The following is a 15,034-nucleotide window of genomic DNA, read 5'->3' as shown; positions in this document are numbered from 1 at the left end:
TTAATCAATGACAACCTGCATTTAAAAACTCTTGCGTAATTATAATCTGAACACAAAGATGAAACTAAATATAGGATTATAATTTTAGACATAGTACCTGTAAGAGAAGAGCAAAATTTTCACTTTGAATGATCTTTGAGAAGTTTTCTATAATAAATGCAATGCATTCTTCCTGTAGCTGAGATGCCATAGTCAGTGCTGCTTCTGTCCATTTCACTCTGGGTAAACTGATGATTAGCCTGTCACTTTCCATCAGAAGAAAAGCAGCATTCTTATCATTCTTATAATTTAAAAAAATATTGGAAAAAAGTTAGACTATTGCTCATAAAATAATTTTCTAAGCAAATCAATTACTTTTGTTTTCTTGTGATGCTTTCTGCAAAAAAACCCAAAATTTCAGGTAGCAAATATTTTTATCATTAGTATTACATGTAATATTTATTCATTTATTCAGAATTATCCAAAAGGCAAACTTTGAGCTTAGAAAAAAATCTTTAAAAAACAGCTAAAATAAACCTGAAACCTGGGAGGGGGAAAGGGACAATGTGGGGAAAAAGGGGAATAAAGATAAATTTAAAAAACAAACAAAAACCTGAAAGCAAAGTTATAACCACAAGAAAAACTTTCCTGAGATTTTCACTACTGAATGAATTTTTTGTCCTTATAGATATCATTCATAATTGCATGGCTACACTAGCATAGCCTTAATTCTTTTATGCCTATAAAATACATGTTCTTTATTACAAATTTATAAAAGCTAAAAATTAGTTCTAATCCCCAGTGGTTTTCCCCCTCCTCTCTAATTAGTTAAGACCCCTCTTTTTATGTTTTATTCATTTAATGATGATTCATTTTTATACCATAGGAAAAAATGTTCACAAATACTAATCTCTATGGAAAATGGAATGACAATACACAACTACCACAGGCTCCAAGGAAAAGAAAAAAAGTAACAATTTATAAATCACTATATCTTATTCATGTTTAATTTCTAGTTCTTCAAACAATGCTTGCTAGTAATTATTATTGAACAGTTACCTGAAAGACTGTAGTAGACTGAAAAACAGCCACAAATTTTTTGTACCCCCATCCATCAAAGAGGTGGAATCTATTTCCTCATCCTCTGTGTCTAAGACTGGCCTTTTCACCTGCTCAAACCAACAGTGGTGGTGTGCAAGTTCCCGAGCCTAGGCCCCAAAAAGCCTTGCAGCTCTTTTTTTAATTTTTCATTTAATATGTTTTTATTGATTTCAGAGAGAGAGGTAGAAATATCAATGACGACAGAGTCATCAATCCAATGCCTCCTGCCTGCCCCCTACTGGGGATCAAGCCTACAACTCAGGCAACTGCCCTGACCGGGAATTAAACTATGACCTCCTGGTTCATAGGCTGCCGCTCAACCACTGAGCCGCGCCAGCTGGGCACAGCTCTGTCTTTACCCTCTTGGAATTCTGGGGCTATGAGGTCATACAGAGTCCTGGTAAGAAAGACCACATGGAACAGCCTCCAACATAGCAATCAGTTGAAAACAGCTGCAGGACTGAGCTCAGGCAAGATTAGCTAAAGAATCATCCAGTCAACTCACAGAATTGTGAGAAATAATGAATTGTAGTTTTAAGCCACTTAGTTTTGGGGTGGTTTGTTACATAGCAATAGATAACTGATAAATCTGACAGCCTGAAATCCTTAACATAGGCTGTGTGATGTAAACTTTGCACATCCCCTGTGGCTTTTAGATCTCAACTCAAGCACTATTTCTTCCCTGACTCCTGTACCTAGATCAGATTTCCTTTATACATGTCATCAGAGAATCTTTCCCTTTTCTTTAGATTGCTTCGTTCATATGCAATTATTCAATAATGAACATAATGACGATTAATATCCAGCTCTCCAATAAGCTGCATGTTTATTGGGTATGAAACCATGTCTGTTTTTGGCTCATCATTGTATCCCCAGGGCCTAGTATAGAACTGGGGCATAGTAGACACTCAAATATTTGTTGATCTCTTAGCATTATCAGAGACTCAGTCTATAAGTCAGTTCCTAAGCTAAATTAAGTTTAATTCTTGAACATCAAGACTTTAAATTTTTCACCCATTTATCAAGTATTTTTTAAAAACATACTTCCCCTGCTTTATTTATTACAGTAAAAAGAAACCATACTTTGCTATAATTCTTTTAAAATTATTTTAGTACCATTATCCTTCTCTCTGGTGATTTCCTGAATAACTGCAACACTAAGAGTTTTAGGCAATAAGCTCAATTTGCTATACTATAGGGATTTTTCTGGCAGTAGTGCCAAATGTAGGGTATTCAAATAAACTGGCAGGTATCTACAAAATGTTTACTACATACAAATGTTATGTTCTATGACAGTAATATCTTTTTCAAAATACAGATATAGAGTACAGTTGTCATAATTTAACTTGTGGACATAAAAGATAACATAAGTGGTATGTGATCTTATTTCATACTGATCTGAATCCATGATAACATTAAATGTCAGAGTATCCTGAGGTTCAAAGAAGAAAGAAATGTAACACACTTCTAGACCAAGCACATAAAATTTTAATTCAATAGTTAACAGAACACACGATTCAAACTTCAAAAAATATAAAGGGCATTACCAAGGGAAGTCTCCCTCTTCTTCCTGTCCCAAGCCATCCATTTTCCCTTGTTCCAATCATTATTTTCTGTATCTTTCCAGAGTTATGTATATACAAACACAAATATATATAATTTTCCCCTTATTTTCCCCAAATGGAGGCATTAACATGCACAGTACTCTGTACCTTGTCTTTTACACTCAGCATACATCTGGAATATTTTTCTTATCAGTGTATAAAGAACTTTTTTTTATTGTTTAACAAACTATGTAACAATTCATAATATGGATATATCAAGTTATTCAACCAGTCCTCTTATGGACATTTATGTTGTTTCCAATTTTTTACTACTGTTGTAATGTGATAGTCATAGATAACATTATTTCACACACATGTAAATATATCTATAGGATAAATTCCTAAAAATAGCATTCCTGGGTCAATATTGCTTGTCTTAGACTGGGTCTGCCTAATAACTGAGTCTGAGAAACACGCTTGTATGCACATAGTTTATTTTGAGAAGTGATTCCAAGAGGACTTGAGGCACTGGGAGAAACATGAAAGGAAGGAAAGGCAATGGAAGGGTATGTTTTCTAGATTCTTGCTACTCAAAGTATTATCCACAGCATTACCACTGCCTGAAGCTTGTTAGAAATGTTGAATCTTAGGCTCTACCCCTGGCTTACTGAATTAGAATCTACACGTAACCAAGATCCTGAAGTGTTTTATAGATAAAGTTTGAGAAGTACTGATATAGCATGCACTATCATAAGCAACTAGGGCTCAATCTTTCTGGGGACCCTCTGAAAAGTCACAGAGACTGCACTTGATTATTCACCCAAAGGACAGAACAGTGAAACATTTACCCATGAGCTTCCATATCCCATTGGTCAAAGCTTGTTGGTTGGAGTTAACTCCCTTTTACTTCCAGGTTTGCAAGGTGTCAGAACTCCAGAATTGTAGATTACTGTGTGGGTAGTAGTAGCGAAGCCCCAGGATAGAGAGTGAGAAATAAGTGTGATGTGGCTGAAAGGAAGTGATGTCAGATTATACCCATGTGCAGCTGGATGCTGCAGCAATGGCTGGAGCATACACATGGGTCAAGAGGATATGAGGAGGAGAACCAGAGTACCCCAAAACATTAGCAACGTATCTGCAATAGAGCACTGTTTTGCAAACTGTAGACTCCTCTCCCAGCAATGAAGAGAAATATGTATTTTTAGTGATTCACTATCAGCATTACAAAGCAAAGTAAAATAGCAGAAAGAGAGAAAGAAAGAAGAGAAAAATAGAAAATACCAGTATATTATATGTAATAATGGTAACCATTCTTTTAGGAAAATGATTTCCATTCTATACGTGTGAGTGTACTGGGTTACAATGTAAACAACAACAAACTATGCACTTTGGGTCACAGTGAAAAAAGTTTGAAAAACACAGCAAAAGATGTGATAATTTATACCTTTCCCAGGAATAAATAAAAGTAATTTGGGTTTCTTCAAATATATTCCCAGAAGTGGAATCGCTGGGTCATAAGGCAGTTTTATTTTGAAATTTTGGAGGAAACTTCATAATGTTTTTCCACAGTGGTTGCACAAACCTGCATTCCCATCAACAGTGCATGAGAGTTCCCTTTTCTCCACACCCTCACCAACACTTGTTTGTTGATGAGGTGATACCTCATTGTGGTTTCAATTTGCATTTCTCTGATGATTAGTGAAGCTGAGTATCTTTTCATATATCTTTTGGCCATCTGTATGTCTTCTTTGGAGAAGTGTCTATTCAGGTTCTTTTCCCATTTTTAATTGGATTCTATGTTTTTTCGTGGTCAGTTGTATAAGTTCTTTATAAATTTTGGGTAGTAACACCTTATCAGATGTATCGCTGTTGAATATGTTCTCCCATTCAGTGGGTTGTCTTTTCATTTGGCAACAGTTTCCTTTGCCATGCAAATACTTTGTTTGATGTAGTCCCATTTCTTATTTTTTTTTATTTTGTTTTCCTTGCTCACGGAGATATATCAGAAAAAATATTGCTTGAGAAATGTCCAAAATTTTACTGCCTTTTTCTTCTTGTATTTTTATAATTTTGAGTCTTACATTTTAAGTCTTTAATCCATTTTGAGTTTATTCTTATGTATGCTGTAAGAAGGTGGTCTAGCTTAATTTTTTGTTCATATCTGTCCAATTTTCCCAACACCATTTATTGAACAGACTGACTGTCTTTAACCCTTTGTATGTTCTTGCCTCCTTTGTCAAATAAGTGAGCATAAAGGCGTGGATTTATTTCTAGGCTCTCTATTCTGTTCCACTGATCTATATGTAGGCCCACACTTCTCCAAAAATAAAAAACCTTTGCTCACATTGAGAGAATGGCAGCAATTGGTTTTAAGACCTGGCTTTGTCATCTACTGACACTGTGAATTTGAATAAAGCACTTACTTCCCTGAATCTCCTTTCTCATATGTGAAATGGAGATAACAGTACCTGTCTTATACAAAATTTCAAAAAAATAAAAAGTATTTTTTGAACTGTAAAGGTCTAAATACTACTACTATTACTACTACCACTCCTTCTCCTCCTCCGTTTGCTCCTCCTCGTGGTGGCGGCGGCGGAGGTGGTGGTGGCGGTGGTGGTAGCAGTAGCAGTGATAGTAGCAGTGGTAGTGGTAAATGATGTTTCCACTTGTTAAACTGCATTACAGCTGGGCCATTTGTTTGCCTTCATGAACAAGAAATAACTATTCACTAATCAAAGAAACTAATGCAAAATAGCAAGCAATAAAACTACAGTCCTTGGAACAAGGCACTGAGTCGATGACCCAGGTGGCTCCCACATGGCCATCCCAATCTGATGACACCTCCCCCAAAGACATGTCATTGCTCTCTTTTTTGCCAGGGAGCAGGGCCAAAAAGGAAACCTAGAGCATCCTAGAGGCTGGGTATTGCTAAAGGAAGCACAGGCACTCAATTCCTACCAAGCTCTGCCATGTCCCAGTTGCTTCAGGATGAGAAGAAACATGATAAGCCCAGTGAAACTGTGAGCATGGGCCCACTGCTATACTTTATTTGCTGTGGAGTTTCTTAGTAAGAAGTGATGCTGTGTGAAATACCATAATGGTGGAAAAGGCATTCTGTGTGTCTGTGGGTAGCAGCTTTGGCAGAAACACGAGGAGCAATGAAGGCAAATTCATATCCAGAGCAAATGTCTATTCCACTGAGAACACAGCACTACCTTTTCCATGATGAAGTCCAATGTAATTAACCTGCCACCAGGTAGACAGATGGTCCTCTTGGGGAATGTTGCCACAGAAGAGTTTCAGTGTTATATCCAAATCCACCTTAGTGAGTGGAAGTCCATGTTGCTGAGCCAATATATAACCTTCATCCCTGGTACCATGTGCCTTTTGTTCATGAACCAATATATACCTCTCTGCTTCCCTGACTGAGCCTTGACTAATGAATTTGGTACACAGGAACAGAATCTTAAGGATAGGTTATCAGAATTGGTTCTGCGTTATCTAGAATTGGTTCTCTCATCTTGCTTTTATAAATAGTCCCACATTTATACTTAAAATATTGAAAGTACCTATACAAAACTGAATAAACTTCTAACTTCTTGAAGACAAACACAAACAAGGGTATTCAGGTTATACTTACTAAGGACTGAATCAACATGTTAAGACAATGTTTTTGAATCTCAGGAGGTACATTAGCAAAGCTTCTCTCAGACCAAAACCTTGCAAAATGCTTTACAATCCACCTGTTATAAACCAAAGAATTCCAAGTTAGAGAGAAGAAAATATTTTTCATTAAAATATTCAACAATATTTGCATTTTCAATGTGTACATATATATGTTTTGACTAACTCTTACAGTTAACTTTGTGAGCTCTTTAGTGGACTTGAGTATGCAATCTTTTCAATAAACGGATATTTTAAATCCACTTTGGAATAATGTACATGGATTTTAACATAAATAACAATGGTTGAGCTAAAATAAAATTGATTCCAAGCACCATGAGTAATATCTAAATCAATACGTCTTTTCAATTGTTACAACTAGTTAAGCATTAAGCTACATATATTGTGCCCAAGAAAACTGGCCAAGTCTAAAATTTCCCAGAAAATTAGGAGAATGAAAGAACAAAATCCCTAAATTAACAGTATCAGCACTACTTCAAATCACTTACTTCATGCAGTCAGCAAAGAGACTTTCCACTCCAACTGAATGAGCAATTATCAGGCATTCTAGTATAGATGCCAAGCTTCTGGGGACAGGCTGAAATTGATAGAAAACACTATATTTTTTCTTTTTCAACTTACAGAAGCTATAATTATTTGGTTCATATACTACCTACATTGCAGAATAAATATGTGTAATGAAAAAGTCTGTTATTCTTTTAAAATCAAGTATCACTAATAACTTCTAGTTTTATAGAATAGCATTTGAGATCTTTTAGCTGCCAGAATATACATAATTTCTATTCTAATTTCACTTAGCTTTAATTTTTTAAAGTAAAAGTGGTATAATAATTTCTAGCACATCACATTGCAATATGATCATTTGATCTAATCTGCTTCCTAAAGTACAAATATAACTTTAAGTACATGTGCAATGGAAGGTCCTACACTGACCTCAGATAAAATGATAGAATTTAATTACATCGTAATTATATAACATATATTTTAAAAGCACATATACAGAAGTAATGAACTAAAATAACAAATAAATAAAATGTAGATAAATGTAGTGAAAACAACTTACTGCTCTTCATTACGCCTCTGTGCTACATGTTGCCCGTGTCACATATTTTCAGTTTTTGGACTGTGTTCCTAAACATATCTATTTCTCATTAGGGTGAACAGAGTTCAACTTCTCTTTGTACATATTGATTGTGGTTTAGGGTTTATACACTTAATAAAGACCAGCAATCAGCCAATTTGTGTATATAGTCTCTAAATGTGTCCTTCTGGAGATTACTACTCTCAGAGAAGAGCAAAAGTTTCTTCAGAAATGCCTCCAGCATAGTCCTAATAAGTTCAGTGATTTCCAGCTTTTTAAATTATGCATTGTTATTAATTTGGCTGTGTAATACCATTCTCCTTAAAGTGTTATATTAGTGTTTAAGAAATTTAATATAAATATTTTGCTTTGCATATTAACAATTGAGCTGTTCCCTTTGGATAACTGGAGGTACTCTTAAGTTGTCCTAAAAACAGAAATGACTATCTTGATACAGATTTTACAGTGATAACTCTATCAAAAAAGTTGGCTTTCTGATCCAGTTTAGGTGAGAGTATTAAACTAGAATGAGGGAACAGACTACTGGTACAGGCATACTTGACAACCTAAAAGCCCCCAGAAGTCTGAAAAACTTAAAAGTAAACACAAGAATTAAAAAGTACAACAGTCTAATTTTATTTAGGAATAACCAGCCCTCTTCAACAAAGTCCACTTATTGACATATAACTTAAGAATAATTTCCATAAAATTATTAAAATATAAAATAATTTATTGCTTAAAGCAGAGACTGGCAAACTATAGCTTGTGGGACAAATCTAGCCCATCACTGTTTTTGTGAATGAAGTTTTATTGGAACACTGCTATGCCCTTTCATTTACATACTGTCTATAGCTGCTTTTGCTCTACAACAGCAGAGTTGAATAGTTGTGATAGAGACCACACAGCCCACAAAGTCTAGAATATTTACTATCTGGACTTTTATAGAAAAAGTTTGCTGACCCCTGGCTTAAAGGGTTAACTTTAGCTTTCTGAGAATATTACTTATATGGAAATAATGATTCCCAAGTGTTTTTGTAAAAATAGGATGACTCACATTTAGTTATTTTTAAAGCCTACTTGTAGAATGTGGAAAGATACATACTTAAAACATTACCTAAAAAATTAAATCAGTGGCAAAAAACCATGTAAATCCCACTATAATCCTATAAATAAAGTCCAAAAATCATGTAAAAGGCAAGACTGTAAAGTCAATGAAATAACTGAAGTCAGTTTGCCAGGAGTTCCAGGGCCAGTTATGATGGATCCATCACATTATACCCAAATTTGTATTATGTATTAGGGAGTGTGTTATTAAAGGTTTACTATATTTAGGTCACTGCCAAGAAACTGCATAGCTGAGATCTACAAGTTAAAATTACATATTTAAAGATATGTTCAGACAAATAAACATTATCAAAATATGTAAAGCAAATAATTTAAAGATCAGGTCAATAAAAACAGAAAGTGTACTCACGAATATCTGTTATCACAGTAATACAAACTATATTAAAATAAGTAAAATAAAGTGAAAAAAGTTTTCAACAAAATACCATATTAATAATTTTTTTAAAATTTCCTTTTCTGCTGTTTTAATGACAACAAATATGACTTTTGTGTTTTAAAACTGAGTGGATTACTGAAAGTAAAATATAAGAAGCTGCATATAGCCTATAAAACTATCCATAAAAGAGATTATTTTTAAAATGTTAGATGTAATTAGTCTATTAAGGATTCTCAGTTCAGAGGAGACACTAACATAAAACTTTTTCCCAGCTAGCACTGCCAACCATCCTGTGTTCAATTCCCCCTTTTTCCGTCTCTTAATGCCATTAAAGGCAAATTTCAGCAGTTTGTGGTTACTTTTGGTATCGAAATCCAGTAGAGTACCATTAAACACCAACCTCATATCTGACTTAAATTACTGACTACATTTATAGTGGGATATATGGAATAGGGACTAGAGAGAGCATGTTCTGGTCTCCTGCCCCTCCCTCTTCTAGGTCTAACTCCTGTGGAAGAGAGCTGTGGATGGCTATGGTCATCTTAAATAACTAACCAGAGACCAAAATGGTAGTAGGGAGATGTCCTTGATTTTGCTCTAATTAAGATGGTGGTGGCCTAGGCTGATGTGGTGGCTCTTTTTGGGGTAGACTGAACTTCACCCTAGTCTGTCAGTAGATAAAGATTCTTCTAGTGGTTCATGATGCACAATGACTCCTCAGGTGGGACACAGTGTCACTTGGCCCTGTATCAGTCTCCTCTAATTTTCCTCCCTTACTAACAGGTGTAGAGTGAACTCCCCATACTTTTTCTATTTATGACAGTAATTACTGTCCCTAATCACCAGGCTAGTACAGGCTTCCCCAGCAAGCCCCCTTTAGAAATCTTCACATTCAAGTACACTCTCACTGGTTTCTGAGGCATATTTCAGGCACTCCCAAGAAATCTCTTACCACTTTCTTTTTTTCTTTAATGGAAGCTCCAGAGTAGGCTGGTTTTATAGATACGGTAGATGTCCCTCTGGGGGATGAGAAGATAATATCTCCTCATTGCAGATACCCTCTGTCTTTAATCTTTATTTGGGATATGCTTGGTTCTTCCTCCTCACTTTTATTTGGCCATGAAGATGGGGAAAGCAGATGAAAGAGAAGGAAGATCTTTCACCAGAATTCTTCACTCTCTAACAAAGCTGAGGATACCACAGACTGCCCTCTTACGTAGAGAGGCTGGAATAAATAGTTGAGTAAAGGTGGCTGAGGAGTTAAACTGTTTCTCAGTAAACCCTGAGAGAGTGGTAGTGGTGGTGGTACAGAACCCAGCTGTTCATGGTTCTGTTTTGGTACATGGAGTGCTACCTTAGCTACAACTTATAGAAAGCTAGAAAAAGTCCTACCCAAGCACAAAAATCTAAATTTAAGTATTACTGAAATTATTAAAATTACCAAATAAATTGTAAGATTTATACAATGTACATTGTTGCTTTGAGTATCCAATAAGAGGGGAACATTGATGTAAACAATTTTGCTAAGATTCATTTTTTATTGACTATAAAAGTAATACATATCGCCCTGGCCAGGAGGCTCAGCCAGTTGGAGCATCATCCTGTACACCAAAAAGTTGCAGGTTCAATTACCAGTCAGGGTATGTATGGGAGGTGGCCAATGTTTCTCTCTCACATCAATGTTTCTCTCACCCTCTCCCTTCTTCGCTCTCTAAAAGTCAATGGAAACATATCCTCGGGTAAGATTAAAAAAGAAAAGTAATACATACCATTGTAGAAAATTTACAAAACGTAGAAAGCATAAATAAGAAAATAAAAAATAAACTACACGAGTAAATTAAAACAATGCAGAAACTAAAACCAATGTACAAAATAGCCTCTGTACAAACATATAATATGGGATCTTTCTTTAGACAATCAATTTATGTTTACATAAACTAAAATTTAAAAGTCAGTATTTATACTCCACCTGGGAAGACAGGGAGAAGAGAGATATATTCTACCCCAAGTACATGCTATAAAGAGAAGTGGTAGAAAGTGGTATAATTTTAGGAAAAAGAACCAATGAAGCACTGTGATAAATGCACCTTGATAAAAGGGAAAGTAACTTTGGTTCCCGATTTCCTTTCTTTTAGTTCCAAACCCTAAGTCCCAGCTATATACTCTATCTTTGAATTACAGAGGATACTCCTATATCCTTTCAATAACCCCCCACCTCAATTTGATTTAATTTAAAATAATCTTGCCCGAGCCGGTTTGGCTCAGTGGTTAGAGCGTCAGCCCACGGACCGAAGGGTCCCAGGTTCAATTCCGGCCAAGGGCATGTACCTTGGTTGCAGGCTCGATCCTCAGCCCTGGTAGTGGCGAGTGAGGGAGGAAACCAATCGATGTGCCGATCACACCGATGTGTCCCCCCCCCCCCCCCGCCTTCCCTTCCACTCTCTCTGAAAAGCAATGGAAAAAATATCCTCGGGTGAGGATTAAAAAAAAAAATTAAATAATCTTAATTTCTGTTATGTTTTTTGTAAGTACAGCATGAGTTATTTCTCAACTGAAGTTCCCATTAGTTAAATTAACTTAATATTTTAAAGACTTAAAGCACTTTTTACTATCAGAGTTAAAAATGTAGTAGGTAATAGTATATGACTTTAAGACTCAATAATTACCTTCTGAAAGAAATTACAATAATCTCTTCTTAAAATATAGATTGCTACTTCTTTTAATCCTTCTAGTCCATATATATCAGCCATATTGAGTATCTTACTAAAATAAAAATAGATATGGTGTTAATTTTCCAATTTAAAAACTAAGACATACTACATAGTAATTTCTTAATAATATATAGTCTGTTTAGAAAAAAAGAAAATTCTGAATTATTTTAATTCTAACTTTCTGCCCTACATAATAAATTATCTTTAAGGATCATAAAAAGGCCAAAACTTGAAAGCACTGTCACAGGATTTGAATAGTGGAGAATAACAAGAGGTAAACCTGAAGCTGTTTCAACCAAACACCCCTCAGATTCTCATATATACACATACACATGTATATATAGGATCTCAAAGTCCAGGAAACTACTTTGAAGGCTGTTAAAGTTACAACTCTTTGCAACAAGTCTGTAAAAATAAATGTTTGGAGGTAGGGCAATTAATTGATGCTTATCAGATTGAAATGCTTACAATGACCCTAAGATTAGAGACAGCATTCAGTTATTCAAAAACATTTATGTTGCTTCTTTCATTTGACAAATATTTCTGAGCAACCATACATACTTAGGTACTTAGGAAACCAACAAGCCTTGAGAGCATGATAAAATTTATATAGGTTTCCCTGGGGAATACTTCAGTACTTAATCCTTGTGACTCATGAAACTTTGCCCCCAAATCATATTTATTCAGTTTGTAATTAAAAGAACCAATGAATATTTAAAAATAAAAGAGCAGCTTTCACTTTGTCTGATGTTAGAATAGCAATAAAAGGAGAAGACATCCAGAAAATCAGGTGAGCAGGTACATTTCACTCTCCAGCAGGATTTCAGAAGTTTAAGTGGCATTTCACTATAGAGCACTGAAGAAGCACATCGTTGTTGGTCTTTAGGATGCCTATATTCTTAAATAAATTTTAAGATTTTTCTTTTGCTGTTTTAAGAGACACCCTAAAGTTAAAAAATAAAGTAGTAAAATAATTGTTCAAAATTTGATAAAGTTTCAATTTTATTTTGGAAAATCCTCTTCTTTATTTTCTAAAACAAATATAAGGTTTTTCTAACATAATTTAAGTCTAATAAAGACTTTCCTTAATCTTATTACTGTGAGTTGTTAGAACATTTTTTCTCCTAGAAACAGTGACTTATTATTTTTAAATATTCCCAAGTACACACACAATATGGCAAAAGGGGTAATGAAAGTGAAGCTTCTACTTCACTGACACTGTGAAACAGCTCCACAAAGCAGAAGCCAAAAAATTTTAATACTTTTATATTTAAAATCATTAAAAAGTAATACATACCCAACATTAGCTTTGTCAGGAAAGTCCAAAGTTCCTCCATATATAAAATACATCATAACATTCATTTCTACATGGTTTATACTGAAAAAATAAAAGAAAACTAAACTCAATCCAGAAATAATTAAGGTTTAAATGATATTAATGATACATTCTATTTTCCCATAAACTTTAAGCCAAGGTAAAGTTTTAACCTCACTTTTATCTGAATAATAAATTCCTCAAATAACACCCTTGCAGGTACGTCATTAATTTAATATGAAGTATTATTGCAGCTATGGCTTTTTATGTTATGTTATTAGTATATTATCACATCACTGATTGCTTATTGATTGCTTACTATAGTTTAGCCTCCCATTTTCTCTCATCAGTATGACAACAATATTTTATATATCTCCTTGCATTCCATTTCCCACATTGCCATTAGATTGACTTCGCTAAAATGTAAAGCTGATCTAGTCCTTCCACTATGAAAACCCTTCAACATTCTCCATAGTCCATAGGAAAAAAAAAGTCCAGATTCTTTAGCTTGGTGTACAGTGTTCTTTATCATCTGACCTCTGGTTCTCCCTCTCTAGTAGCTGTTCCAAGAAAAGTGAACTACTCATTTCCTATACCTAAACTATTTATAATTCCTTATACATCTATGCCTTAGCATGTACTGTTTACTTGGCTTAAAATGTTCTCCCTCTCTACTTACTTCATCTCTCAGACACAAGATACATGATTCTTTATCTCTGATTGTTTCCTTAATGCCCCTAAGGCAAAAAAAAAAATCACTGACTGTTAAACACCGTAATAACTAACATCTATATTGAGTACTTACTATGAGCCAGTCATTGAGCTAATAAGCATTTTGAATGCTATTAGTGTATCTAGCCATCATACCAACTGTTGTAGATATCATTATTAGTCTCATTTTATAGATGAAAAAACTGAAATTAAATAACTTGCCCCAGGTCAAATGGCTAGTGATGGACTAATTTAAATCCAGTCAGTCTGACTCCAAAGCTTGGGCTCTTAAGTATTATGTATATACTTCCATTATCACATTTATCAAACTGACTTGTAATATCTTTGTTTACATACTTATTTCTCCTTCTAGACTGAGTTCTGTGAGGGGAGGGTTTGAATCCTCATTACCCTTGCATCTCTAGTAGAAGCAGAATGTCAGAATCAATTCAATATCCCAGAATGAGAAGATTTTTCTATTTCCCACATAATACTGGAGCTATGCAGTAGAATAAGAGTGGGGACAGTGCTGATAAGACCCTCACAGTTTATTAAGCATAGGACCTAAATATCTGCTAAAGGAACAAAATGAGGAAGGCAAGAAGACAAGAAATGGAGTGCCATAGGGCAGCACTCAGAAAGGTGTTTGCTTTGATTCTATGGACTTAAATAATGCATGCTTAATAAATGTTTGATGAATGTTTACATGAATGGCATATTAGGTAGGGCACTTATAGCATCTTCCCAAACCTTCAGAGGAACACACTGAGTTAAAATATATATAAATACTTTTCAACTCATTTTATAAATATAAACTGGCCCTTCCCATAGCTAAGTACTGGTTTCTACTGATTCAAAACTCCAATCTTTACTTTAATACTTAGAAAAAAGTCAATCTCTAAATGTTCTCATTTATATACTATAGATATGACAAGATTAATTATGATATAATATCTGTAGTCTGTAAATATTAAACACTAGCATAATTACCAGATCATATACTATTCCAAACACTTTTCCTCAAATATCAAGAGCCATTCTTGTCAATGTTAATGAGAATTGGCTATTTATGTTGAAAGAATTGTTTCTTTTAAGGCTTGACATATTTAAGCAAAAAATAATAATGACTAAATAAAAACAAAAGTAATTTTATTAACATAAATAGCAAAATCTAGACATTTCAGCCTATATATCAGTATATATGATAGCTATAAAAACAGCAAGAAACCATTTTCCTGCTGTCTTGACAGATGTTTTACTAAACTGCATTCTCAGTATTGTGTTGTAAGTCATTTGTATTTTTACTAGAAGTGTTTATTAAAGACATAATCAACTGACCTAGAACATATCACTCCAACAGCCTACAGTTTAAACAGAAAGAGTTAAAGCACTATTTCCATTTCAACA

At 34.5% G+C, this 15,034-nt stretch overlaps 1 protein-coding gene across 1 annotated transcript in view; it reads right to left on the bottom strand.

Annotated features, from left to right (window-relative positions):
• BTBD8 (BTB domain containing 8) overlaps positions 1-15,034 on the bottom strand; it is a 78,429-nt gene that overhangs the window by 16,792 nt on the left and 46,603 nt on the right. The window contains exons 6-10 of the mRNA XM_081144974.1: positions 12,899-12,979; positions 11,557-11,653; positions 6,797-6,885; positions 6,265-6,367; positions 98-280 (exon numbers count right to left, since the gene is read on the bottom strand). Coding sequence (XP_081001100.1) covers positions 98-280; positions 6,265-6,367; positions 6,797-6,885; positions 11,557-11,653; positions 12,899-12,979 — 553 coding nt within the window. The remainder of the gene's footprint in view (positions 1-97; positions 281-6,264; positions 6,368-6,796; positions 6,886-11,556; positions 11,654-12,898; positions 12,980-15,034) is intronic.

The sequence above is a fragment of the Miniopterus schreibersii genome (assembly GCF_964146895.1).
Source record: "Miniopterus schreibersii genome assembly, chromosome: 8".
NCBI lineage: Eukaryota > Metazoa > Chordata > Mammalia > Chiroptera > Miniopteridae > Miniopterus > Miniopterus schreibersii.
This window is presented reverse-complemented; position numbering and strand designations above follow the sequence as displayed.